Genomic DNA, 27,446 nt, shown 5'->3' on the forward strand with positions numbered 1-27,446 from the left:
AAAAAGACAATGAAAAAAATAGTCTAGTAGGCTATGATTAGCCATGTAAAAATGAGATGACCGTCTACATGGGATTTAAAGCTTTGTATATAAAGTTCAAAATATGAATGAGAGCTCATTCTTTGGTGTGTGGCAAAGTGAAATCATCTTCTTCTTTCCTTCTCTTCTCTTTGCTTACTTGTGTACGCTGAAGAGAAAGAGTGTGATAGTGTAAGAGAGTGAGTGTATAAGGGTGAGAGATCAAAGAGGTGAAACTCTCCACCATCTCCTCTTCTTCTCTCTTCTTTCCTTCTCTTCTTTTCTCTCGCTTGCAACTATGAAGGATGGAGCTTGGAGGTAGAGGTTTGAGGATGCTTAAGCTTACATCAAGAATCGTGAAGCTACCGGAGTACTTGAGAGAGGAAGCAACTCGATCGAGCATCAAGGTAAGCTCACTACACTCGTAAAAATGAATGGCGCGTCAACTATGTGAGAGGTAGCCATTAGTGCTCGCTTGAAACGCTTGAACAATAAGAAAGTCCGTAGATCTTGACGATAGAGCTCGTACTCAACTCTACATTTCTCATAGCCCAATGAAGATGAAAGGAAATCTATTGTGTATACCTCATGTGAGTCTAAAGGACTCCTTACTCCAATCATATAAGTAAAGTTACAACTTGTACTTAGTAGTCTTAGCAGTCGTCACATACTTAAGACATTGCAATTCTATACTCAAAACTTAAAGCCTATGGATTAACAAGTGACTTTATAATATCTAAAAGCTAAAATGCATAAGCCATCTCAGTCACATTGGTCATTCTTAAGTTAAAAAACTTAGACATGTTGCAATCAAAATGCTTTAGGTCTTCAAGAATTCTAACATGCACATGAAGTTGTGATCTAGTGTAATGTAGTAAGCAACTCTACTACATAACATAGAATGCCTACTCCATAGAGAAACCTTCTTGGGGAGTAGAGAGGACAAGTGTAGAAAAGCCCTTGGCCTAAGATGACTTCGAATATTGTTGAAACAATGCCATATAAGCCTTACACATTAAAACAAATCCCCCGTCCACCTCGTGAAAAATGTAAGAACCTAGTTGGATGGAAAAACAACTAACTAGATCTAGTTGCTAAGTATCTACACTAAATTAACAATTAGCATTCAAGCTAGCAAACTACATATCAAAGCCCACTTTTTGGCCTTTACTACACAATTCAAAGTCTTCTCGAAGTATGTAACAATTCTTGTCAAGTAGGCTAGGGCCTCCATTTTTAGAAAACGACCCTGTCAGCCCTTGCCACAAGCCCATAGCTCTAGCAATAGGATCTTACGAAGTTTGAATGGTTGATTGCTAACAGAGATCCCGCTAGCTGCCATAAAACCAACCCTTATCCTGGAGGCGCATTGATGGCTCAACAAGAGATACGACCAATTCAGCTGGCAAACTTGGAGGGATAACCTTAAAAAAGGGAGAAACAACCCTCCAGGTCTGAATTCAAATGCACACTGCAGTCTCACTTCATATTGAGAGATAACCTTAAAAAGGGTAAAAAACCACTCCAGGTCTCACTTCAAATGCACACTGCAGTCAACTGAGGTGCCAGCCTCATTCTTCCCATAATGTTTTGTACATGAGTTGAAATCAGCAAATCACAAGAAAATTAGTTCCTTTTCTGGCAATAGATGCAAGAGGTACCCTTGTATTGTCTGAGATGCCACCATTAGTGGCTTGAAACAATATGACAATTATCATTAGTAGCTTGAAACATAGTGATAATTATTGTGCATAATGCATAATGGTCAGACTCCGATTAATAATGCATTTGTGATCGTTTGATGTAAAAGCATGCAGTTGACTATTAGTCCGAGCACAGTTGTAAACCAACAAACTTCCACAGAATAGTACCCTTCCTCTAACTGTCACATTATTACAAGAATTCGGATCAGTGTAGGGTAAAAGAATAAGCAAATTGCAGAGAACCAAATCTCACAAATATTTCTGGTATGCAGTTTGCAGACTACCACTCCATAATATCAGAGACAACTTGGACCATGCCCCCTTTAATCAAACTGTTTGCAAAAGTCTATATGAGAGACCTCTACCTCTCTACCACAGTAGCAATTGTCCAGATGAGAAACAGACGCTTAAAAGACTCCATAGATAGCAGAAGTATTTTTACTGTTTGTTTTAGAGCCTACACAAAATAAATTTTTGATCCACCCTGCAGATGCACTGTATGACCTTCAATTGTTTTCAAGGAAAAAACTGTGACTCAAGAAACAGGAGGTAGGACCTTTGGACTTGCACAACATTGAAGGAAACACTATCCTTCAGCATAAAGATATGGGAATGATGACATTCCAATGAGGTGGCTGCCAGCAAAATTTTGATTTGTATCTTATGGTAGCCTCTACGCATTTGCCCATATTTCTTTTCGGAGAGTTCTTGCAGAACAAGCCTATGACAATGCTTGAGCAACAGACCACCTTTGCATACTTGCTCTTGTAGGTCAAGCCAAAACTTCACACAGCTAATCTCCACTAGCTTACGGTGTCTCGAATCCAAAGACACGGAAAACACCTGCACCAAACAATCTTTAACATCAGCAAAACCCAAGCAAAGTGAGCACAATCACAACATCGAGGACCATGCTTACCCTCGTCTGCTTGATACTTGTTCTTATCATCTCCTGCAAAGGCTAGAAGGTTGTATTTTGGATTCCATTCTACACTATTCATGGCTGCTCTGCATGGTATTTGATAAACCGATCGACCACTCTCTACCTCAGCCTGTAAGTATCAAAAGAGTGTTAGTGAAATTTTTTGGGACTGGCACACTCGGAATCTTCCACCACACTCATCACACTGTTGCTAATGTGCTGACTTCATATAATAGAGTAGCTTACTATGTCAATAAATAAATCCTCGCTTGCAGAAGCTATGTATTTTCCTTCATAATTGAAGCTGATGGTTCGCACTGGCCACCTGGAAAAGCTACAGAATATCAAATGCTTGTAATAACCATTAGGCAGACAAGCATGCAGATAGAGTACCTTAACATACATTTCCCCACACAAACCATCAGCTAGAGAACATGCAGATAGCCCAGTATTTTTAGGACAAGCATCATGCATCTTTTATTTATGTACATGTGTATGATGCTGTCACAAGAGAACATTCATTGATGTATTTTTCCACCATCTCAAACACTCACATACACACATGCACCTGTTGCATCAAGGAATATACCCTGCACAATATCAAGAATATAGCCAATGCATGGATGGCCTTGGAATATGTGAAATACGCAAATCAAATGTGCTACTATTGCAGGTGGAATATAACCAATACACCAATGGCCTTGGAATATGTGAAATACACAAATCAAATGTGCTACTATTGCTGGTGGATATGTGCAGGCCTTTTAATTCAATACAAAGAGATTCATAGCATAAATCCTATGGGCTTTGGCATCAAAAGCACAATATGATTTAATTGCCTTAATGCAAATGGTACAAGACACTCAAATGCTTTGACACTAGCAACCAGTGAGATACAGATGTCCTCTAAGTGCTACGTGGTATCCTATTGCTATGCATTTGATGGTGATTTATATGGATCATCTCACACCATCATTGTACTTCACCATCCACAATAACCACAAAGGGTCTGATTTTGTAGTACAAGCTTATCCTGATTACTCATTACCAATGTCCAAAAATGATTGTCACAATATTGATGCAAGCATTGAAGTTGTTTGCCTTGGCAAGAGCCTTAAAAAATCAAAGCTATCAAGGCTAGTAGAGCAAGATTGGTATGCACAAAGATTCCTGCTGATTATATCATTAGACATATGAGATAGCCCTCGGGATGTCACTTAACACTAACAAATACCTGTATGAATTTTGAACAAAAGAAGGAATACTAATGGAAGCTGTCCATCTCATGTCCATCTTATCAAAATGGCAACAAAAGAAGGGGGCATTTGAATAGAAGACAGAAATGCTGAAGAGCAAAGATGACGGCAATGAGCTCAAACTAATGATGAAACAAGGCTGACAAGGGAAGCCCCTATACATGCTACTGTGTAGCCATAGTGAGGCACTGATGAGATAGGGGAATAAACCCACCATGCAATCAGTCTACATAGAGAACTGTAAGTAGAAACTGAAGTGTCCAGGTGGATTAAAAGCATCCAACCACAACACAGCTAGCCACAATGAACAGAAATGACCAAAACTTTACCAATAAAAGGCCTCAATAGACTCACATGGAATGCATTATGAATTTTCCAATTCTCTAGCAATTTCAGCGTATATGCCACATCATTGATCTTCTCTGAGACTTGAAAAGGGCCATAGTGAAGCATACTCAGCTTTGGAAACAAACGTTCCTTGCCCTTCTGTTTTCTCAAACGTGCCTTTTCAAAACACAATAAGACCCAATCATCCTTTTTGAACAAGAGTTCCCGACGATGACTATCAGCAGCTCTTTTCTGTTTAGCTTGTGACTTTTCTAATGCATACTTGACCTTTTTATATGCTTCTTCCCAATCTTTCACATAACGATCTGCTTCAAAAAAGTCATCTTTTGTCTGCAAAATGGGAGGCAATTTCTTTCCACAATCTCAAAAGGTACTTTGCCAGTAGATGAGTGCACTGTATTATTGTATGCATACTCAACCAATGGCAAGTAGTGTTCCCAAGAAGTCTTATGATCTAAAACATAACACTTCAGTAGATCTAAAACAATCGAATTTGCTTCTTCAAACTATCCATCAATTTGTGGATGGAAAGAAGATGAAAATTTCAGCATAATGCCCATGTTTTCAAACAATACTTTCCAAAACAAGCTAGTCATTCTTGGGTCTCTATCACTGACAATTGACCGTGACATTCCATGGTACTTGAAGATATTATGCATAAATATCTTTACCATGTGTTCTAACTTAACCTTTTTCCTTATAGGAATGAAATGTGCTTGTTTGCTGAATCTGCAAATGATAGTTTAGATTCCATCATTCCCTGAAGAAGTTCTTGGAAGATCAAAAATGAAATCCATGGCAATACTTTCCCATGGCCTTTCTGGAATAGACAATGGTTGCAATAACCCTAGTGCCTTTTGTCTATCAAATTTGACCTTTTGGCATACAAGGCAAGATCTGACATATGCATCAACATTAGATCTCAAGGTTGGCCAATAGAAGAAAGGCTCTACAGCTTTGACTATAGCATCAATACCACGATGTCGTACATACGATGGAGCATGACTTTCTAATAAAACTTTTGGCCTTAGCTGTTTTGTAACGCATGGTCTTCCATGCATCATGATAAAGCCTTCTTTGAACACATAATGATCATGATGTTGGCCATTGATCAACTATTCATAGATTTCAAAGAAATCTTCATCATCAACATACTGCTCTTTCATATCATCCAATTCATGGTGATAAAAAATTGAAACAGTTGACACCTGTGGTTTGCAAGATAAAGCATCTGCAACTACATTCTTCTTACCTTCCACATGCACTATCTGAAAATGAAACATAGATAGGAAATTTGCCCAACGCATCTCTTTTTCTGACAATTTAGCCTGTGTGAGAAAGTATCTAAGTGTTTGATGATTCGTTTGCACTACAAAATCAGCACCAAGCAAATAGTGCTTCCAACTAGAAAGTGCATGGATCACAGGCAATAACTCTTTCTCATAAATTTGGTAAGTCCTTTCAATGACAAAAAGTACTCTACTCTTGTATCCCACAACTCGGCCATTCTACATTAATACAGCACCAATGTTGTTTCCACATGCATCACACTGCACTACGAATGGCTTAGACAGATCTAGCAAAATAAATACTAGATCTGTAGTCATTTTCCCCTTCGAACATCTAAATGTTGATTTCTCTTTGTCAGTCAATTGCCATTTGACATCCTTCTTTTCAAGCGCATGTAAAGGAGAAGCAATCTTTGCAGAGTGTCAAACAAATCTTCTATAGTAAGAGCATCGGCCAAGGAAACTGCGAACATCATGAACGGTTTTCAAGACTGGCAAAGAGACAATTGCTTCTATCTTTGCAGGATCCATCTTCACACCATCTTTAGAAACTATGTCTCCAAGGAAGTGAATCTCTTCCAAAAAGAATTCACTCTTCTTGACATTAATGAGCAATCTATTACGCTTAAGCTCATTAAAGACTATAAGTAAGTGTTTTCTATACTCCTCTTCATTCTTTGAAAAGATAATCATATCATCAAAGAATATGCCAACGAAACTTCGATAAGGGCGGAAAATTCTACCCATCATCCTGTTAAACGTAGCAGGAGCATTGGTCAATCCAAATGACATGACTAGAAATTCATAAAGACCAAATGTCGTTCTAAAAGCAGTCTTATGGATATCCTCTGGCCTAATTCCGATCTGATGGTATCTACTTTTCAAATCTATCCTGCTAAACATTCATGCTCCCTATAATCGATCAAGAATGTCATCTATCCTCGGAATCGGAAACCTATTCTTGATCGTGTTCTTGTTCAAGGCTCTATAGTCAATACACATTCGCCAAGAGCCGTCCTTTTTCTGAACTAGCAACACAAGTGAACAAAACGGAGAACTACTGGGTTGAATTAGTCCCTTCTCTAAAAGCTCATTAACCTGTGTCATAATCTCTTTCTGCTGCGCTACACTAACCCTGTATGGTGGCCTATTGGGCGGACTAGTCCCCGGAATAAGATCTATGGTATGATCTTCAAGCCTCTCAGGGGGTAACTCTCCTGGTAACGAATCTGAGAAACAGTCACTGAATTTATCCAAGAAAGCCCTTCTACTTTCATTTAGTACAGACACATTACTTTCAACTTCATTAACTTGCTTTGCAAAACCAAGTACGCAAAAATATGATTTTTCATTTCAGAAGTAATTGCAAAAGCAGAAACAACTGGGACAGACTCTCCTTTAAGCTTCACATCTAACACATAAGTCTTGCTCCTATGTACAAGAGTAATCGTTCTATTGTAAGTATCCAAGATAGCATGCTTCTTGTGGCACCATGGAATACCCAACAGAACATCACAGCCCTCTAAAGGCATAATATGCAACTCCTCTGTGTCCACATAGCTCTGAATGTGCATACGGAGTTTGCCAAGAATGGGGATGATAGGTTCAATATGTCCTGGGCATGCCAAATCAACTTGTCCAATTTGTCCCATTTTCTCAGGACGTATACCCAGCTTAGCTACCAATGACGGTGAGATAAAATTTGCACGAGCTCTAGGATCAAAGAAAATAAGCACTGTGGAATCTCTGATCTTTTCCCAAGCTCTGCATAATTCTGTAGCATCACAGCTGATTGATCTCCCACCATATCACACACTAAGCAAATGCTGGGCTTCTTTTTACTTGGCGCATCTTTATCCTCCGCATCTTTAGAAGATTGTCGTGGGCACTTAGAAGCAATTTGGTCTTTTTGTTCACATATAAAGCATTTCCCAGCCATCATTAAAGCCTTTTTTCCTTCAAATGATTTGCCAAAAAGTGGCATTTTCTGTCCTTTACCCTGTTTAAAAGAAGTCTGAGGTTGCTGCTGAAATCTTTTCTTCCAAAAATACTTCTTTGTAAAGCTGGTCCTTTCTAGAAATTGCTTCTTCTTATTGCCAAGATCCCGCTTAAGCTGAGAATCCTTCTTTTCAGTGCCTTTAAAGCTGACAGCTTTTCCTTTCAACAATGCATTTGCCACACCAACATTTTCAATTAACTATACCATATTTGTAACCCTGGTCTTGGTACAATAATCCCTCATGGCTTCGGGCAAACCGCAACAGTACTTTTCAATTTGTTCTGACAGGGGCACTGTCCTGTAAGAACTCACGTGCAAGCTTCCCAAAATTTCTTATTGTACTCTTCTAAATCCGCATAATTTGCCGCGTCCAATTTATGCCATGCAATCATAACATCTACTTCAAATGTGTTAGTTAACCATGAGGCTGCAAACAACTGTTTAAAATGGACCCAAGTGGCAGGTGCATATCCTTGCATCAACAATATGTTCCACCACTGCAAAGCACTATCTTTCAAAAAAGTTGCAACCTTCTGCACCTTAAAAGTCTCAGTAAAATTCCCTCCACTGTAAGCTGCATCAAACTGTTGTATAAATGTCAAAGCTTTCAACTTGTCTTGCATACCACTGAAGGTTTCAAACTTTATTGCCTGACCACCCTCTTTATAGTCTTTAGGCTTTGCACTTTTTGGTGTCAGGTTGTCACAGACAAGTGGCTGTAAAAAGGGAAGTCCCTTAGGCGCACTATCAGCATTCATTTCACCTGTCTTAGCTGCCATATGCCCATTAGGCTGAAAAAAACCAGTCGCAGCATTTTGTACTCCAGGCATCAAATAAGGACTCTGCAAAGTCGATAACCAGGCTGTAGACCAATATTAGCATAAAGTGGGTTCACTGCCTCAATAGGCATCATTCCTGGTGGCCCTCTAGACATATATCCTTGATAACCAATGGGTAATCTAGCCATTGCTTGAAAAACTGACCCACCACCAAAGTAACCATGATAAGTAGCAAACTAAGGAGGAATAGTATGTTGTGCCACTTATGCATAACTGCCTTGACCATTCACTCCCTTATCATGTGTTTGAGCTTCTTGTTGCACTGGACCTGTCTCCATGTTTAGCGTCTTTTCCACATGCTCACGCACTTTAGAGGTTTGCCTTTTTGAGCACTCAATGATATGATGTGATGACTCAGCCTGAGAATCCTCATTATGTGACTTCAAAAATTTTCATCCGAGGATTCTTTACAAGTTGTTCGAAAGAGCCAACCATCCTAAGGAGTTGTGCCATAAACAAGTCCTCCTGTTCTTGCTCCTCATCCTGTGGTTCAATGTCGGTTCTAGAAGATGCTAACACCTGTGCACCAATGCTCTCTCTTCGGTGTCTATGAGTAGAAGAAGAACTCTCTTCTTCACGAGGGAGTTTTCCTTTGCCTTTATCTATGTTTGTCATCTCTCTAGTCTTGTAATCTCTGTAAAACCTGTGTGTATAGCCTTTTTCACCCAAACTGTCCAAGCTTCAATTCTTACAAAAAAAGAATTCAAATCCCGAGGATGGAACCATGTGACCGGTCTATGACTCACGTAAAGCAGTAGTTCCTTCAGTTAATACCTGGTCTTTTCTCACACACTCACACAAACAGAGACCTCACTCCCTCGCTCAACCCTAGATTAGCCCCAAAGACCAAAGCCCCTCTCAGTATTTCTTTATCAATTAAAAAATGAAAATGTACAAAAATGAAATGTTCCAAAATACATAGTCTATGAACAGTTGGTTTTCATCTTTTCTGAGTAAATACCAACTATATAAGAACAGTTCAGCATGACCAAATCAATATCCCTTTTAGGAAAGCATTTCCTATAACCATAACTCAATGATTCGTATGCAAAATTGCAGTGTGCAGATCTCTGAATTCACTGTTCTTACTGTCCAGCATGTCCAAAACAACATCCCTTTTAGGAAAGCATTTTCTGTGACCAAAACTCAATGATTCATGTGCAGAATTGCAGTCTGCAAATCTCTGAATTCTCTGAATTCACTATTCTTACTGTCCAGCATGTCCAAAACAACATACCTTTTACGAAAGCATTTTCTGTGACCAAAACTCAATGTTTCATGTGTAGAATTGCAGTTTGCAAATCTCTGAATTTACTGTTCTTACTGCCCAACATGTCCAGAACAACATCCCTTTTAAGAAAGCATCATTCCAGCATTAAAACAGTCCCATAAACAGCACTAAATCAGAGCCGAAAACCCCTTCGATGGAATCAGCCCATCATGCAAAGCATTTCCTCTGAGAATAGAGAGATAGTTGACCAGACAAAGCAAGCTCTACCTCTGTACATGAGTCAAAGTCGAAGAAATACTCTCCATGGCTGATATTCTTGCAACCATCTACCCTCAACTCCTCAAAACTTCATTCTCAGATTTGCCCCTTATACCTATTACGTTTTTTTTAAATGCTCTCTCTCTCTCTTTTGGGAATTTGTGCCACATGGCATACGTGTAACAATTTTCCCATTTAAACATTCCGGTCTAAAATTCTCCATATTCGTGCAAAATTTGACCTCGACACAGACCAAAGAATTAATCCTCGTGCAAAAACGAAGATAATGACACGAACAGATTCTCGGGTCCAAAAATAGTAACTCCCTAAATTTTAGGGATGGTGACCCTTGCATTTCTCAAGTTGTTTTGAGCAACTTTTATCATTGCAACCACATCAAAAAGTGTAATGTGGCTCAGTTACAGTGACTTTTATTCCATGAGCATTCTCACATGTGCATTTTCTGTCTTGGCCAAGCTCATTGTCTTGCACCATCTCCAATGGCTAAGCACACAGTACCAAACCACTAGCATTCTATTCTTCAGTGCCCATTCAATTTGGAACTGGTCTTAAGGCTCAGACAAACCATTAGTCCAATTTGTCCCAATGGCTGTCTCTTCTGGCCATGCAAAGATCCCGACTTAATCGAAGAGAACTCTAGGGGTAAAAAGCAACAGCAACTAAAGAAAATAAAAATAAAATATTCATATAAGTAAACAAGAAAAGCAACTGCAAAAAGTATCACCACCTGGTGACAAAATGTCATGACGTTTCCCATTGACTCATTGTTAGGGCTCACAGCCAAGAGAATGGGTACATATATTGCTAACATTCCCTCATAGATCCTAGATGGGGCACTAAACATGACAGATCTGGAGCAAAAGTTGGAGATACCATCTTTAAAGAGATCCACCAAGGTATTCAAATTATAAGCACAGATATCAAGAGCTATGAACACAGGTGGTGATTGTCACCATGACCTGACACCCTCTCTCCCACACCATGGCATATACCCCCTTCCCCACCCCCCCCAACCATGGCACAATGCCCACCCAAAAAAAAAAAAAAAAAACAGGGGAAGTAAAATCTCCCCACCCAGCCACAGCAATAGCACATCTTCCTCCAGCCCAGTAAACCCCAATCCACTCCTACCTCTACTCCAATGGCACAATATCCCCCCTCCCAAAATACATTCATGGCATGCACCATGCATGGATCCCCCCTCCCCAAATTAAAAAAAAACATAACACAAGGTCCCCTCCCCCATCCTGCACCACGATAGAATGTCCTCACCCCACTCCAACCACATCAACACATCTGCCAACCTGAAAAACCCCCCTCCACCCAACCACCGCATGTCACTTCCGCAACCTAAAGAACCTTGATCCACTCCCCCCTTCACCCATACGCATGCACATCAACCATAACATGTTACTCTAACCACAATGTGGCATCCCTTCTCACCAACAACGGCAATGCATCTCCAACCATAAAACCCCCTCAATGATCCACCCCCAACCACGAGACAACACCCTCCCCCACACCGTGGGATGGCATACCCCCCTTCCCACCTTGGAGCACACAAAACCCTAAAGAGAGATGTGGCACAATGATAGAGACCAAAAACATAAACTTTGTTCATGAGCTGCCCTCTTATATAAGCACAATACATCAAGTGAGAGTCAAGGTCTCCTTACATGTAAGGTAGCAAATCAACTACCTCACATTCCACCTACTAATACTCTATTTTCCACCAATTTAGATCTCTTTCTCATGCTCTTGTCCATGCCTAATATCTTCTACATCTACCAATGCCCCCCACTAGCCAAGCTAAGGTTTCACTGTCACTATGTTCCATAATTTACCTTACATTCACATGTGCACAAGTTAATCGTTCCCAAGAAATAAGTTAAATATTCGTGTCCATGTGGCAGATGTGCACTTGAAAATGCAATTATCTGAGGTCTCCAAAAGCTAAATGCAGAAGCAATGCCACTAGAAAAAGTGGAATCCGAAACCCTGTGGTCAAGGGATGTCCATTAGGCCAAAATGCAGCGGTACGGAGCTGCAAAACAAGCCAAAAGTGCAGCAAGTAATGCAATGCCCCACTAGGATCCACCCTACACACTGCACATTACAAGCCATATAAGCACATATGCAAGCATACAAAAACGGATATCATGCTTACATCTTAGCCATAGACCCAATACAAAAGTTAACCCTAAAGTGCCCTAAGTGTGCTCATACTACAAGACCCTCTAGCTATCCTAACTGTTTCAGATGCATTCGCACCTAGTGACCCTTAGTGGACAATGTTATGGCTGCCCGGGCATCCATGATGTCCAAGGAGGATGTAAAAAATAATAACATCACGAGTAGTGGCAACAAGATGATTGTAAAATGCAGTTGCTAGGGAGTCACCAAGTTGATGAGTCAATGACAAACTCAAGGAGAGGTGAACAATGTCATTATATGCAACAAACAGCAGTACACAATAGGTTTTGGTGCTGTTGATGGACTGGCAATGGTACTCCAAGCAGGTGATGGATCAAAATGCTGCAAAACAAGTTGGCAACATTTGCTCTCTTATGTCCATCATGATGTATCGCAATGATATCATGTCTAAGGTTGACCCCATGGCTCTAGTACATGTCAAAATGGAACAGAAGAAGGGAACATGAGAACATAAAACTTTGAAGTGCAAAGATGAAGGTGATAGACTCAAAATGATGATGAAACAAGGCTGGCTGCTGATACAAGGGATGCCCCTACATGTACTATTGTGTGTACCCATTGTGAGGGTGCTGATGAGAGAGGGGAATAGACCTAGCACATTGTGTCTAGGCACAAAGGTAAGGGGGGAGGAAGCAATAGGATCTATATATAGAACACCCTAACTACAAACAAAAGTATCCAACTGAACTAAAAGTGCACGGCCACAACACAACTATCCACAATGGACTGAAGTGACCAAACTGACCTCAAACAGACAAAAAATGTCAGGGCACCACAATGTCCCCCATTGAGTGATAGGGCTCACAACCAAGAGATGACGTAGAACGTGTATTATTTTAAAAATGCAGCTGAGAATAGGAGTTGTTTGCATTAGCAACAAGCCTACAAAAATCAAAACTATAAAGACTAGTAGAGCAAGATTTGATATGCATCAAGATTCCCACTTATTGTATAATAGACATATGAGATATCCCTTGGGATAGCAATTAACACTTGTACAAATATCTAATGGGTTTTGAATAAAATAGGGGTGAATGTGTTTATTTGAATCTGTTCACTTCATGTCAATGGCTTATATTCAATTGTTCTTGCCGTGGATAATATGGACTACAATAGGCATAGATGCCTTTACGTCAAAGGCAGTGGAATTTATCTGAAGTACAAAAAGTGGCTAAAAAGGACTAATAAGATTTTGCTCACCTAATAGGCAAGGAAGACCAAATGTTTTAAGCATACACTACCATTTACTATCCATATTACTTCGTGTGTTTATCTTGGACAAAGTCATGCACAAAGAGTCGGCTGCCAAGTGTGTTCAAACAAAGGCTTTGACATTGATCAATTGTTTTGCCATATAGTCAATAAATATATATAATCCATGTGTGCATGTGTATATCCTTTGCATGATCTTGTGGGAATAAGAAATACTTCTCACTCTCAAGTTGATTGTGACTAGACTTATTTTAAATCCTAAGGCGCTTGGGTTGAGCAAAAATACACTTTTTCGGGAGAGGCAGGGGGGATGCCCAACGTTAATACTCAACTTATTTTCATTCTTTTATGTATCCATGGCCATAATTTTCTAAATAATTGTCATACTAAGCTCTAAATATTCATCCTTTCCATTTTCTTAAAATGTTTAAGTATCAAAAATAAGCAAATATTTTAATTGTTAATCATAGTATGTTCTTCATCTTGAAGTGAAAGAAAAGGTTCAAAAATAAAAGTGCTATAATGAATTTACAGCACTGTTGTCCTATAAAATAGCAATGACAGAAAAGAAAAATTGAGATATTTAATTGTGAAGAAGTGAAGGATGGTAGTTGTTCAATGGCTTATATTCAATTATTCACAATCAACTTTGGAACTGCATTTTTTTGGGTCAGTCTGCCTGCAACAAGACCGAATGGACAGACTTGTCATTCTCCTTGTCCACAATCTCCTCACCTCATAGACATAGCTGTCCTATGTTACGGACATATCCATTCTTGACACTCTTCTTGCACCTTGCAAGCATGGTTCCCCTTTCGCACTTTGGGAGACTCTTTTGACTTTTTGGATGCTTTCATAAGGCTAGATGCATTCATGCAATTCCATACTTGGAGAAGATTAAAGGCTATTTGGACTATCTATAAATTTCCTAATCATGCTTGCTTAGAGGATCCATCTTTTGATATCTACCCTTTGATCAGGACATCTTTACAGTACTTGAAGTATGACTATCTTGTCTCACATTCCATTGATTGTGAGGAATATGATTTTTTCTGAAATGCTTTTTGATTAGCCTCGGTCAAGGATAATTAGCTCTGAACATGAATTTCAATAGAACAGGTTCTCAAGAGATGTGTACGCATACATGCATGCAGGTGCATCTCTTGGATACATGCAAAAGTGTGAACATGTGCATGTGTGCAGATGTAGGTCATGCACATGTGCATTTGTGTGTTTGTGAAAAGGTTGGACAGGTAGAAAGAACTATGGGTGAATTAAAACCAGCTACAAAATGCAGCTGCTTTGAGCCAGCAAAACCCTTATGTGCAAAAATATATATAGGGCTTGACAATGTAAAGCGAGCTCCCTAGATAGAGGACAACTGAATGATTTTAAGAAAAGATTGCAATCATTGGACTAAGCATTCTAAAAAGATTGCAATCATTGGACTAAGCATGCTGGGTAAGCAAAGATTCCAAATGAGAATATGTGCATCCATGTCTGTGTTTTCATGTGTAAACACAGGCATGGGTGTGTGGGTGCATGTGACAGAAAAAACAGAAACTTACTCAAGCTTGGTAAAAGTACGAACACAAAGCATCTCAGAAAGATCCCAGAGGCTCACAAGAGCATCTGCACTCCCCACTGCAAAGTACCTATTATCATGTCAATCCACGTTCACATTCAGAAGAAAGTAGAACTGCTGAGAAACAATCATCAGAAGATTTGTGAAACCCCAAGCTTCAAGGACCAGTTTACCTCCCAGTCGGATCAATTGCAATACAATAACAACCTGCTGTGTGAGCATCAAGTGTGTGTAATGTAGAAAGAGATGGGTAGGACAAGATATCCACCGTTCCTGCATTATCAAGGTATGTCTCGCAGATTTAATGGTGACTTCTAGCTTACAAGCCAACCATGAGATCTCCACTAGAGATTTTACCATTCCCAGTTGTGAGGAAGAACAGTTCTCCAGTGGTATTCCACGCTATTTCATTCACCTGCAAAATGTCAACATGCACAAAAACAAAAAGTAGTGCAAATGAGACAGATAGAAGCCCTTGTGAAAATTGCATGCCATAGACTCCCTTCCATGTCAATCCTACAGGTATAGATGAAAGACCCAAGAACACATAAAGAGCATGTACAATTTTCACCACATGACATCCCATAACTTTGATTTCACATGCCATTTGCCATTCAACAGCATCATTCACTATTAATAAGGTATTCAAAACGGCTGTCAAGTTGCGCACAGTTATTCTCATAGTCGACCATGGAACAAGTAATGTAATTTGATTGTTGTGGTTTTATGTTTCCTCCACTCTCTCATTTTCCCCTGCTCCCTTTTAGGTTATTGTTTGCCATCACAAGTGCTAAATTTGACTAAGTCAATACAGCACAAAAAAACAAGTTTTGAACAACCCAACCAAAAAAAGAAAAAAGGAGTAGCTACTTCGTTCCAAACCACCCACATATCACTAATAAAAGGCAATGAAGCTCCCTTCTTATTCTTAAGAAAGAAAAGTAATTCCTAGATTATTTGCATATTGAGCACCTTTAGGTGAAGTGCTCAATAACTCAGTACTTGTCAAGCACTCACTTCCCAGGTGAAATATATTTTTTAGATTACACCTTCAGGTACTCCATAACTCAGTATTTATCAAACACTCACTTCCCAAATAAAATGTTTTTGCACAGAGTATCAGCAACACTCAAATACTAAAAAATACCTCATAAGGAAACTTGCGCTTGTTGATTGGCTTGAACTTACGAACATCTATAATAGTCAGTTCATCATCCTTGTAACAATCATCACAGATAAATGATCAGCCGAAGGGGCACTATTTAAATGCATTAACCCTCACATATCAAAGACAACAGCCTCATCAATTTTTGTATCCTCAAAAAGATGAGAATAAACCCTATTTGCAGAAAAACTATCACTTTACTACACTGTAACACAAATTCAACACAAAGGAGAAGCTTACACACTTTGTGCTAAACTTGAGACAGACAAGATCCCATTGCAACTTACCTAAAGAGATAAAAGACCTCCTACATCAAACTACCTCACCCTTCATCATTGTTTCCTCGTACAAGTCTTAAGAGGATTACCACAACTAATCACTTAACCCATTCAGTAGCTCGAGATAGCCAAAGTTGGCATCCCAAGCAAAAGGAACATTGTGGACGTATGGAAGTCCAAAGGTATTTGGGAGCAGAACACACATTTGAGTTGTGCCTAGTTGTATATTCTTCCCCCAGTTGAAAGTTCTCTATCCTTTATAAGGCACTATTTCTAACTTTATATTTTCATATATTATCATAAATGCATATCCTTAGACCACTCAGGTTTGAGATCTTCCTATGGTATAAGCTGCAATATTACAAGAAAAGCACAACGACCCATCGCACTTCAAAATAGGCTAGCCTACCCAGATATCATGTCCAGAATAAGGAGGCCAAGCTACCAAAAATATTGTTTCACAAGATTGAGCTTTCCTCATGAATAAACAATAACACCCCATGGATAAACCAAATATGTCCAGTGAAATGGGTGCTTTTGCCTGTAGCCTGATGCAATTTTAAAGCATGCCATCATTCATTAAGCTCGTGTCCTCCCAATGACATCAATTTGCATCTCAGAAAGGCTGGATACTTTAAGACAAAAAAGTACATTGCATTGCCTAAAAGCTTCAATCAAAAGCAATTGGACCCAGATTATTTCTTAATGACGATTATCACTGAGGAGCTTTTAATAGAATTTTCCTTTCCTACAAACAAAGTTCCAGATCATCTGATTCTGTATTTTTACTAAGGCATCGTGATATCACATGAACTGTTTAAAACTTGGCTGATTATGAAGTTGCTTACTCTGTTTCCAACAGCAATATGTGACCCATCAGGCTTGAAAGTGATATTTATGTTCTCGCCACTCAACTCCACTTGTTGGGAGCACTTACCAGCTGTCCAAAAAATGCAACACCACATCAGTGATAAAATCAAAACTCTAGTTATCCCATACACCACATTGCTTTGTAGATCCAGTCTGATTTTGATTTTGAGGCTGACTTAGCATGCACCACATTTGCAAAGTCAAGTTCTGATTTTGAGGCTGACTTAGCATACAAGCAGTACTAAATAGCTCCAATTGAACATATAGACAATAGGAAGTGATCAGGCGTGCAAAAACTTATCTGCAAAAGTTTTCCTAAACTTAATGAACCTGATTTTTGTCATGGCTGCGTGCATTTTAGAGCAATTCCAAGTGCAACATTGACTAAAAAAGCATGTCTTGTAAGAAAAAAGAGAGTACACTGCAAACTGAGAATCTTCTTTTTATAGAAAGAACCTAGGCATCATCCAGTGAAATCCAAAGCTTAAATTTTTCAAACAATTGACACTAGTTTGGGCTGATTTTGATGCTGATTTAGCATACAAACAGTACTAAATGATCCAGGCAGGCAGAAACCCATCTAAAATTTTAAGTTTTGTTTAAACTAGGTGGCCCAATCTTTGGCATGGATGTGTGCATTTTAGAGTAATTCCAAGTGGAACATTGACTAAAAAGCATGTCTTGAAAGAAAAAGAGAGTACACTGCAAACTGAGAATCTTCCTTATAGGAAAAAACAAAGGCATCATCCAGTGAAATCCAATGCTTAAAATTTCCAAATAAGCACCATATTCTTCTTATTTATGGAAAGCGACAAATGATAAATGAATATGAAGGCCAAATGCACAGCACTTGAGTAGCCTGTAAAGGTTTCATGCCATTACCATCAACAGGAACAGGTTTGAAGTGATTAAAGAGTGCAACTAGTCTGCTCTTGAGTTTTCAACTATTAATGACCCCACAATTACACTGCTACTGATTGCACACATTTTCATGCACTGCCATGAAGATCAGATCAAGATCGAGAAAAGTACCAATCTAGAAAATTTGAACATATGACTCCTGCTCTAACCACTAGCAAAAAAGAATGCATGCACTCAAGACAGACTACAAATAAACATGTTATAAGGGTAAATATATGGACATGACATTACTCAAGACCAGACTATAACTAAACATGCTATTAAGAAAAGAGGACTTTCTTACTCACTACGAGCATCCCAAAGACGCACAGTTCTATCTCCTGAAGCTGTTGCTAGTAAATCTGCATGCTTAGGATCCCAACAAAGTTGATCAACACTATCTGCATGTCCCTTCAACTCTAGATCTTTTGCTTTGCTCTGCAGCAGTCAAAGAAAACATAATCAAAGAGACTCCCTTCCATCCTCCTCTATGCCCAAAAAACCAAAACAAAAGAAAACAAAGAGATCTATCCCTTCCTCTTCTATCATCCTTAGTGGCAGCATTTCAAGTATCTTGGCACAATGAGCCTCTACTTCTTTAGCATACCCCAAGGTTCCAACATCTTGCACTTCAGCATCTCTCCTCCTCCTCCTTTACCCTTAATCCATCCTCCCCACTCCTTTCTCAAGCCCTTTCCCACCCCTCCTACCCAAGCCTCTCTCCTTCTACCTCTAGCTCCCTCTTTTCCTTCATCCTTCCTTTGCAACCTTGTTTTCGCCCACACTACACCCAAAAAGCCTGTAAATGTTAGCAAATTAGTCAGTCCATGTGCAGTCTATATATGTTTGAGTGGGATGTGCATTTCTTTTTGCATGAGGTGTCAAAATAGTGTGGCGGGATGGTATGCACAAAGAGTAGGGTTTGTGGGGAGAAACACTGTGTACGGCAAACACTGAGAAAAGAAAAAACTAAGAGAAAACAAAGAAGAAGATAAAGATGAATGATGGATCACCGAATCATGCTGAATCAAGCTGATACAATGGAGCTGAAGCTTGAAGATGACTGCATTATCCTAGCTGATCAAGTGGCAGCACCTGTAGGGAATCTGCACAGTTGAGTGAGCGAAGTGCAGTCCTTCGCGCAGAAGGGTATAATAGAAGGTAATGCCGAATGAAGAAGGAAGGGACAGCCAATTGCAGAGGGAGAGAAACATGTCAGAATGAAGCAATGCCAAAGCGAAAGACCGAGACAAAGAGTGAACAGAGAGAGAAAGAGACAGTGAAACGCAGAAAATCTGCAGTGAAGAATGTTGTATAAGGATGCAAAATTATATAGGGGTGCAGAAAGAATATCTGCGTATGTCTCCACCTTGAAGATCTCGGTCTCTGTCAGCCCCAAGGGCAATCTCCACGGTCTGCAGCCTGAAATCTGTGAGAAACAACTGAGGCTGCTGAATAAAAAGCCTATTTATAGGCTGAAAATGATGGCCAGAATATGCAGGTCGGCTGCAATTCATGCAACCGACTGGACAGCAGCTGTCTGACTGAGCAGTCCGCCACGTGGCACACATCCTGCCTCTGTCGCATGCTGCACAACTGCTCCTGCTCACCCTGCCAGTCCAGGAAATGTCCAGCTCTAACACCCCCGCTCAAATCCTGGACACGGAAGAAGACTACGGGATCTGGAGTGCTATCGAAGTAAAGCCTTGGGAAGCGCCTTGGTAAACAACAAGTCAGCAAGATTGTCTTCCATCTTGTAGTATTCCACATCGATGGTCACATCCAAAAGCTTCTCCTTGATGAAGTGGTACTAGATCTCTATGTGCTTCATTCAGGCATGGAATACGGGATTCTGTGCCAAGGCAATGCAACTCTTATTGTCGTACTACAAAATAGTAGGACAAGTCTCGAGGCAGCCAAGCTCCTCCAACAATCGCCGAAACCACACAATCTCACATGTGGTAGAAGACGCGGCCCGATACTCCGCCTCAGTCGAAGATAAAGCTATTATGGACTGCTTCTTGCTACTCCAAGAGATAGCACCAACACCCAAGGTAAAACAATAATCCGTAGTAGACCACCTTTGGTCCACATCGCCAACCCAATCCAAATCACTCCAACCTGCGAGAACAAGATCGGAAGCACCTGTACCTGTGGATAGAAAATCTTGAGGTAAGAGGTCCCCCTCAAAAACTGTAGTATCCTCTAAGCAACCTGCCAATCCGCCTGCTGAGGTGCACTCATGAACCCAACCAAGAGACCTATAGCAAAACATAGATCAACCCCTGTGTTGAGGAGCCAAATCAATGATCCAATCAGCTAACGATAGCGGGTAGCATCCCCCAAAGAAGAATTTGAGTGTGAAGTGGCCTTCCAGTTCGGATCCATAGGAGTAGGAATGGACCGACAATCCTACATCTCAAAAGTCACCAAGAGCTTCTACACATATCTTTGCTGAGAGATAAAAATCCCCCTTTGAGTCTAATAAATCTCGTGGCCCAAAAAGAAATGGAGAAGTCCTAAATCCATCATCTTGAACTTCTAATGTAAGGCTGCCTTCATCTCTTCAACCTTCTCGGTATGGTCACTTGTAACAATCAAGTCATCAACATACAAAACAAACAACACACGACCGCCCAAAAAGAAATGGAGAAGTCCTAAATCCGTCATCTCAAACTTCTGATGTAAGGCTGCCTTCGTCTCTTCAACCTTCTCGGCATGGTCACCTGTAACAATCAAGTCATCAACATACAAAACAAACAACACACGACCACCCTCGAAAGTGTGCACATAAAGCTTCGGATCGGCCCTAAAGCACCGATATCCCAACTTTGCCTGGAGAAACCAATCAATCTTCTCATTCCAAGCACGCGGAGCTTGCTTTAAGCCATACAAGGTCTTATTCAACCTATAAACTTTCCCATCTGAGGAACCAAGGCTAGGAGGCTGCTCTACATAGATCTCCTCATTCAAATCACCATTCAAGAAGACCGACTTCACATCCAACTGAAAGACGGGCCATCTCCTATGACCAACCAATGCAAGAACAGCACGGATAGTCGCTATACGAGCAATGAGAACAAAAGTATCATGGAAATCAACACTTGGGCACTGAGTAAAACCTTTTGTAACAAGGCGAGCCTTGTGCTTGTCCAAAGAGCCATCACTATGGTACTTGGTCTTGAAGACCTATTTGACACCAATCACCTTCTTATGAGAGGAACAAGGCACAAGGTACCAAGTGCCATTCCGCTCAATAGCCTCCAACTCTGCTTCCATCGCTTTCTGCCAATGATCAGCAGACTATAAAGCCTCCTTCACGAAGGTAGGCTCTCTATCCTGCATAACATGGGACATCAAACAGTAGTTAGAGCAAACAAGCTCCATAGAATGTGCCTGGTGCCTCCATAACCTCCGCAGTCCATCCTGCGGTTGCCACTCCTCAGGGATCCCCTCAATCCCTAATTCTCGAAGCGTGTCATGGGCCCAACGAGAAGGAGGTCGGATCTCACCTCGGCGCTCTCCATCCGCAAGAGTTTGTGGAAGGTCCACCAACAACAAAGGACCAATCGATGAATTCGATGGCTGGAAACTAGGCTCCTCATCCAAAGAAGAGTCCTTAAGAGACAGACTCCAAAGGAACAATCGTTGGGGCCAGCTATCACCGAGATCTCCAAGAACAAGGTGCTCCTCACCTCCCTCTGGAGCTGGAACCTCCATGAACCGAACATCACAGCTCGTGTAGACATCGCGCTTAACAAGTTCATATAATCGGTAGCCTTGAGATTGCGAGCTATAGTTCATAAACACCTATCTTCTGGAAGCCACTACAAGTTTGTCACGATGTGTCTTCGAAATGTGAACATAAGCAGCACACCCAAAAACCTTGAAATAAGAAACATCTGGCTTGGGCCCAAAGTACGCCTCATAAGGAGTCATACCAACAACAGCGGAAGTAGGGGAATGATTAAGAATGTGAATTGCAGTAGCCACAACCTCAGCCCATACACACTAAGGTGTCTAACGATGCTCCATCATGATACAAGCCATCTCGATCACACTGCGATTCTTCCACTCCAAGATGCCATTCTCCTAAGGGGTGTTTGTATTGGCAAATTCCTAATGAATACCATGATCTACACAAAAACGAGCAAACTCATTAGAAACAAATTCTCCACCCTTATCTGATCACAAGGTCTTCAACTTCCGGCCCGATCGGTTCTCCTCAAAAAGCAACTAATCCTTAAAGTTGAAGAAATCCTTCAACTTCAGCTTCAAGAAATAGGCCCATGTCATCCTGCTGCAATTGTCTACAATGAGCATGAAATACAAGCTCCCTTGAAGGAATTCCGTCCTCATCGCTCCACAAAGATCGGTAGAAACAAGCTCTAATGGTGTTGAAGACCACCTCGAAGCCTTGCTGGGAACAACATCATGAGTCTGCTTCCAACGGATGCAGGATACACAAGGCTGCTAGCTCACCACAATATCCGGCAAACCTCGAACAAACCAGTCCTTAGACGCCTTTCAAAGGTAATCATAATTGAGGTGGCCAAACCAAGCATGCCAAAGCTTGAACTGAGTTTGAGAGATAAGAAGAAGATAAGTCAAGGCAGAAGAAGACCACAACTTATAGACTCCATCCTCCTCATAACCTGAAGAAAGAACCTGTCTCGATCCTCAATCAAGAATCCGAAAAGAATCCACATCAAATTTGACCAAAAGGCCGAGGACACAAATCTTGTGCACCGAGAGAAGATGATATCCCAAAGCCAGCATATAAAGTACCTCGGATGCATGGGCACCACCACGCCCATCTAGAATAAAATGCATGTTGCCTTGTCCCTGAATAGGAATAGACAAACTATCACCGATGAGAATCTAACCATGAGAAGGCCGCAAATGAGTAACACCTATGGAAGAAAGAGTCATGTGCCAAGGCACCACTGTCAACAATCCACTCTTGAGTGAATCGGGCTGTCGACGCGGTATCAGAAGCCATCAAGGTCAAATCCTCAACAACCTCCAAATGGAGAAAAGCAGCTAATGAGGGAGCAGCCACTGCTCCAGAATCCTTTGAAGATTTCTCATTCTTCTCCTTCTCCTTCTCCTTCTTCTCCTTGTCAAGGCAATCCTTCTTCCAGTGACGTGTTTTGCCACAAATGTGACAAGTAGATTCCTTGTCTTTGTCCTTCTTAGATTTGTCCTCCTCCTTTGGATCCTTCCCCTTCTTCTGAGAGGATTGACCAACCAAAGCCTCAGATTTTGAAGCATTGGTTCCTTTCAATTGCTTCTCTTAGTCCAAGACCGTAGGAACCAACTCTTCCCATCCAAGAGTCTCAAACTGCCTTGAAACAATCAAGGCAAAATAAAAACCACTGAAGTGAGACGGTAACTATGAAAGGAGAGTTATCACCATGTCTTTAGAAGTGATCACCTTTCCTGCGTTTTGAACTTGCATCTGAAGCTTCCTTAGCTTGTTGATATGCTCACCTTCCCTGCGTTTTGAACTTGCATCTAAAGCTTCCTTAGCTTGTTGATATGCTCCCGCATGGATGATGACTTGTTAACACTCGTGATCCGCATTTGCACTTCCAAAGAGACTTGCTTCATGGCGGTCATCCCATTATACATTCGATCCAACTCTAGCCATATCTCCCTAGCCGCTGTCAAATGCTCTATATGAGAGATAACAGTTGTAGTACATGAGAGAAATAAAAATAAGCAAATATGAGCATTGAATTTATCCCAATGTGCCTGAGCCTTTGCCAACTCCACCTTCTCACTGGAAGAGAATCGGGAGTCGTCACACGAAGAAGGACGATTAATAGCCTCTGTAACAAGCTCTGCCAAATCATAGGACTCCAATATGGCAAGCATCATGACCCACCAAATGTAGCAATTCTCACCATCGAGCTTTCTGAAGGAAGAGCCGGTAGGACGGACATCTTCAAGTCCATGATTGCCTAAAACTCTATCTCAGCCTCAAAAGACATCTTCACCTACAATGCCTGCACAAAACACAAAGAGCAACCCCCTCTGACTGTGAAATACAACCTGCTAGGGCTATGGTTTGCTCGTTCTGCTCCTTCACCCACCGAAGGTGATGAAAATATAAAATCTGCACTTGAAGGCCCAAAACACAGCCTTCTTTCTTCTCTAACAGCAAAAAAACAACAGCAACTTCAACAAATCTTCTCTTTTCTTGCACATCCACACTCGCCCTAGCCTTGTTATGATGCGCAGCCCACTAAGAATCTCTTTTATTCTAAGTTCTCTTTTCAATGTTCTTCTTTCCTTTGCAATGTTTCTTTGTTCTCTTCTTTCTTGTATTACAACAATTTTCTATGCTCCCATGGTTGAATAAAATTCTAATATGGTATGAGGTGTTAGGTCGAGGTCTTGCTTTTACCCAGTATCAATCGAACGTCCCTCTCTGGAACCTATGCACATTTATACCTATATAGATGAGGCTCACCAACCCCACCTCACCACCCTCTCACACTCCCTCTAGCACAAGAGAATCATGAGGGATGACCACATCACATGTACTAGAAAGTAGCAGAGAAAGAGGCTATCAAGTTTCTCGATCGAAAGACAAGGATCTCTTCAATGCCTTGCCTTCGCTATGGCCGAAGAATCTAAGTTAGAGTCTGAGGAGAAGGATGACTCAACGGAGAAGTCCACATCTTGCTTCTTCTTCTTCTTCTTTTCCCTGAAAGCCACTAACTATTTATAGTCCTTCTACAAGTATCCATTCTTACCACAATGATAACACTAGGCCTTCAACTTCTTCTTCCCATCACCTCTCGTAGAAGCTACAAAAGCCTCACTTGATCCTCCATAATGAGATGGAAGCCTGTCCTAGAGATGCAATGATGCCTCATGCTCAAGCAGCATCAAGGATATATATGTGAAGCTCACAAGTGTAGATGATGTCCGTATCCTCAAAGCATTTGCCACCCCATCAAACTCCGAGAGCAACTTGCGAGGTACTATTCCCACGAGATGTGTATTGGGAAGGCTAAATTGCATGTGGCAAAGCTGATCATGTACCTGTGTAACACAAAGCAAAAATGGCTAAATAGTATTCTTAGGCTCAAACTTTATCTATTGGAGTTGTCCATAAAGTCTCACTACACGCATGGTGGAAGGTGTTTCGTACAACATATGAAGCTTCGACTATACTTTGTGAGATGTCCTGCAACATGTGACTGCCAGTAGAACTTCTTTAGAAATACATCAAAGAATAGCAAAACGGATGCACATCATCCGTATCCCATGTAAGCATAGCTTCCTCATGGTTGTTCTCATCAAAATCTTCAATAAGTGAAAAAGAATATTGAAATGACTACGTGGAATAGCTCCACAAACAATGTACCATAACCGCTTCTACACAAACCATGCTTTCATGACAGCACTCCATGTTATATAGCCAAGTCCATGTAACTTATCCTCAATAGAAGTGCACAGAGGAGCCATCTGGAGAGAAAAGAAAGAGAAGATAGAGAATAGAAGGTATACAAAGAGAGAATACATTCAAACTAACAACAAAAACTTCACAAAATGACAGTTCATGTGCAATGTAACCAAAAATTTGATCAAAAAAAAAGGATGATTGCTACAAAATGATGAAAACTCAGTCAAAAACTACTAAAAACACTAAAAACGGCATGTACAAACAATCACCCAGCCAAATTAGTATCAAAAAACCAAAAACGCAAGCTATTTGAGCAATTAATACATCATATTAATGATTGCAGGGCTGACCGCTCTCATAGTATGAAAATGTAGAGTGCTAAGCACAAAACACAAGCTACAGTGAATGAAAGACAAGCTGGAATCAAGCAGCAACAAGTTGCCTAATCAAAAGAGGTAAATTGGACCTATAATCAACAAAAAAAAACAACAATGAGAACCTAGACCTTGCAATTTGATACCATGTCAGAAGTGGATACAAAAATGCAAGCATATACATATGCTGAAATAAACTACAAAACATAAGACAAAAGAGAATGGAAGAAGACAACTCAGAATACTCAGGAAATGAAATCCATATACCAAGACATGGGACAGTACAAAACCAATGTGAGTCACTAGCTGGGAAGACACTTGCATCAGCTCCCCTCCACAAGAACTTATCAAATGATGAATGAATGAGGAGGAGGAGAGATTGACAATACATAGGCCAAATACAAGCCATAAATATGGGCTAGTCAACCATAAAATACATAAGAAAAGGCTAAATAAAATGCCTAAAATATCAAGGTGCCCAGCCTCCTAGATCACATGCACAAACCCAGCCATGAACTAACATATCTACTAACAATTAGCATTGATGGTTTAAAAGGTGGGTGCTTTTCCCACTATATACATTCAGCTCCTCTTCCTTCGATATTAGCATCAATGGTTTGAAAGGTGGGTGTTTTTCCCACTTTGTACATTCAGGTTTCAGCTTGTCGTCTACATCTTCAACATCCGAAACCATTCCTTTTTGTATCTAGGGACAGGATTTCTTCAGTCTGAATGTTGAAAACTGGTCTGCAAAGGCAAAGGCGTCTCTTCAAAAATGCACATGTTTGGTTATAATTTCGCAGGGGGCCATGGATTAAAATACCAGTTTGAAGTTTTGAAATTTCTCCTCGATTTAGACGGATGCGCATGATTCGACCATAAAAAAACCAGTTTGAATTTTGAAATTTCTCCTCGAGTTAGAAGAGGGATATGTATGATTGGGCCATAGATACCTTTGCACAACTGAGTATTCATCGCTTTGTAAGCCGTCAGCCAAAAACATCGTTTGATACAACCAGAAACAATGCAAGGGGAAGCAAAACTACCATTTTGTGTGCAACTGAAAAACCAAAAGGAGGCAGTGCTTTAGCGTGCTCACATGGCCATGAGGCTCAATATGCCATATCCTCGCAGTTTGATCGACAGAGCCAGAAGCAAGCTTCTTCCCTGTGCAGTTCCATGCCACAGAATGAACCTGCAGAGGGACGACATGGCATCACGGAAAAAAACTTGCGACTATTGAAGATCGAAAAATGAGAACTAGCTAGCTACCTTCTTCTTGTGCCCGACATATTCACGCGTGTGCAGATTCTTGAAGCTCGTCTTGGCCTCTCCTTGATGAAGACGAGAAGGAGAGCTTGGCATTACCGGCGACTGCTCCGCCATGGCTTTTGTCACTACCTAGAAGCAAAGGAGCTTCAAAGCAAGGAGATAGAAATGAAGTGTGACAAGGGCCGCCTTGATATGAGGCCGGTTACACATTTCCCCGGACGGACAGAGAGCTTGGCGTTAAGGGGAATCCGGACTGTTTCATCATGGGTTTT

At 40.7% G+C, this 27,446-nt stretch overlaps 1 protein-coding gene and 1 pseudogene across 2 annotated transcripts; both read right to left on the minus strand.

Annotated features, from left to right (window-relative positions):
* Window positions 1-1,821: 1,821 nt before the first annotated feature.
* Window positions 1,822-27,434, minus strand: TEX1 (Transducin/WD40 repeat-like superfamily protein). 2 transcript variants are annotated; one of them, XM_087686434.1, is made up of 11 exons: window positions 27,175-27,434; window positions 27,002-27,097; window positions 18,417-18,546; window positions 17,187-17,278; window positions 16,043-16,111; window positions 15,253-15,310; window positions 15,069-15,168; window positions 14,879-14,965; window positions 2,890-2,968; window positions 2,641-2,773; window positions 1,822-2,564 (listed from the first exon to the last, which is right to left on the minus strand). In XM_087686434.1, exons 1-11 carry the CDS (start codon window positions 27,286-27,288, stop codon window positions 2,530-2,532), a joined length of 993 nt encoding a protein of 330 aa, XP_087542560.1. In that variant the 5' UTR covers window positions 27,289-27,434; the 3' UTR covers window positions 1,822-2,529. The 2 variants fall into 2 exon arrangements, with proteins under 2 accessions (XP_087542560.1, XP_087542561.1); XM_087686435.1 differs by lacking the exon at window positions 16,043-16,111 and having other exon boundaries at window positions 1,823-2,564; window positions 27,175-27,433.
* Window positions 2,977-10,848, minus strand: LOC148030165 (uncharacterized; annotated as a pseudogene).
* Window positions 27,435-27,446: the final 12 nt, after the last annotated feature.

The sequence above is a fragment of the Lygodium microphyllum genome, chromosome 10 (genome assembly GCF_053477565.2).
Source record: "Lygodium microphyllum isolate KBCC chromosome 10, Lygodium_microphyllum_v1.1.10, whole genome shotgun sequence".
Classification (NCBI taxonomy): domain Eukaryota; kingdom Viridiplantae; phylum Streptophyta; class Polypodiopsida; order Schizaeales; family Lygodiaceae; genus Lygodium; species Lygodium microphyllum.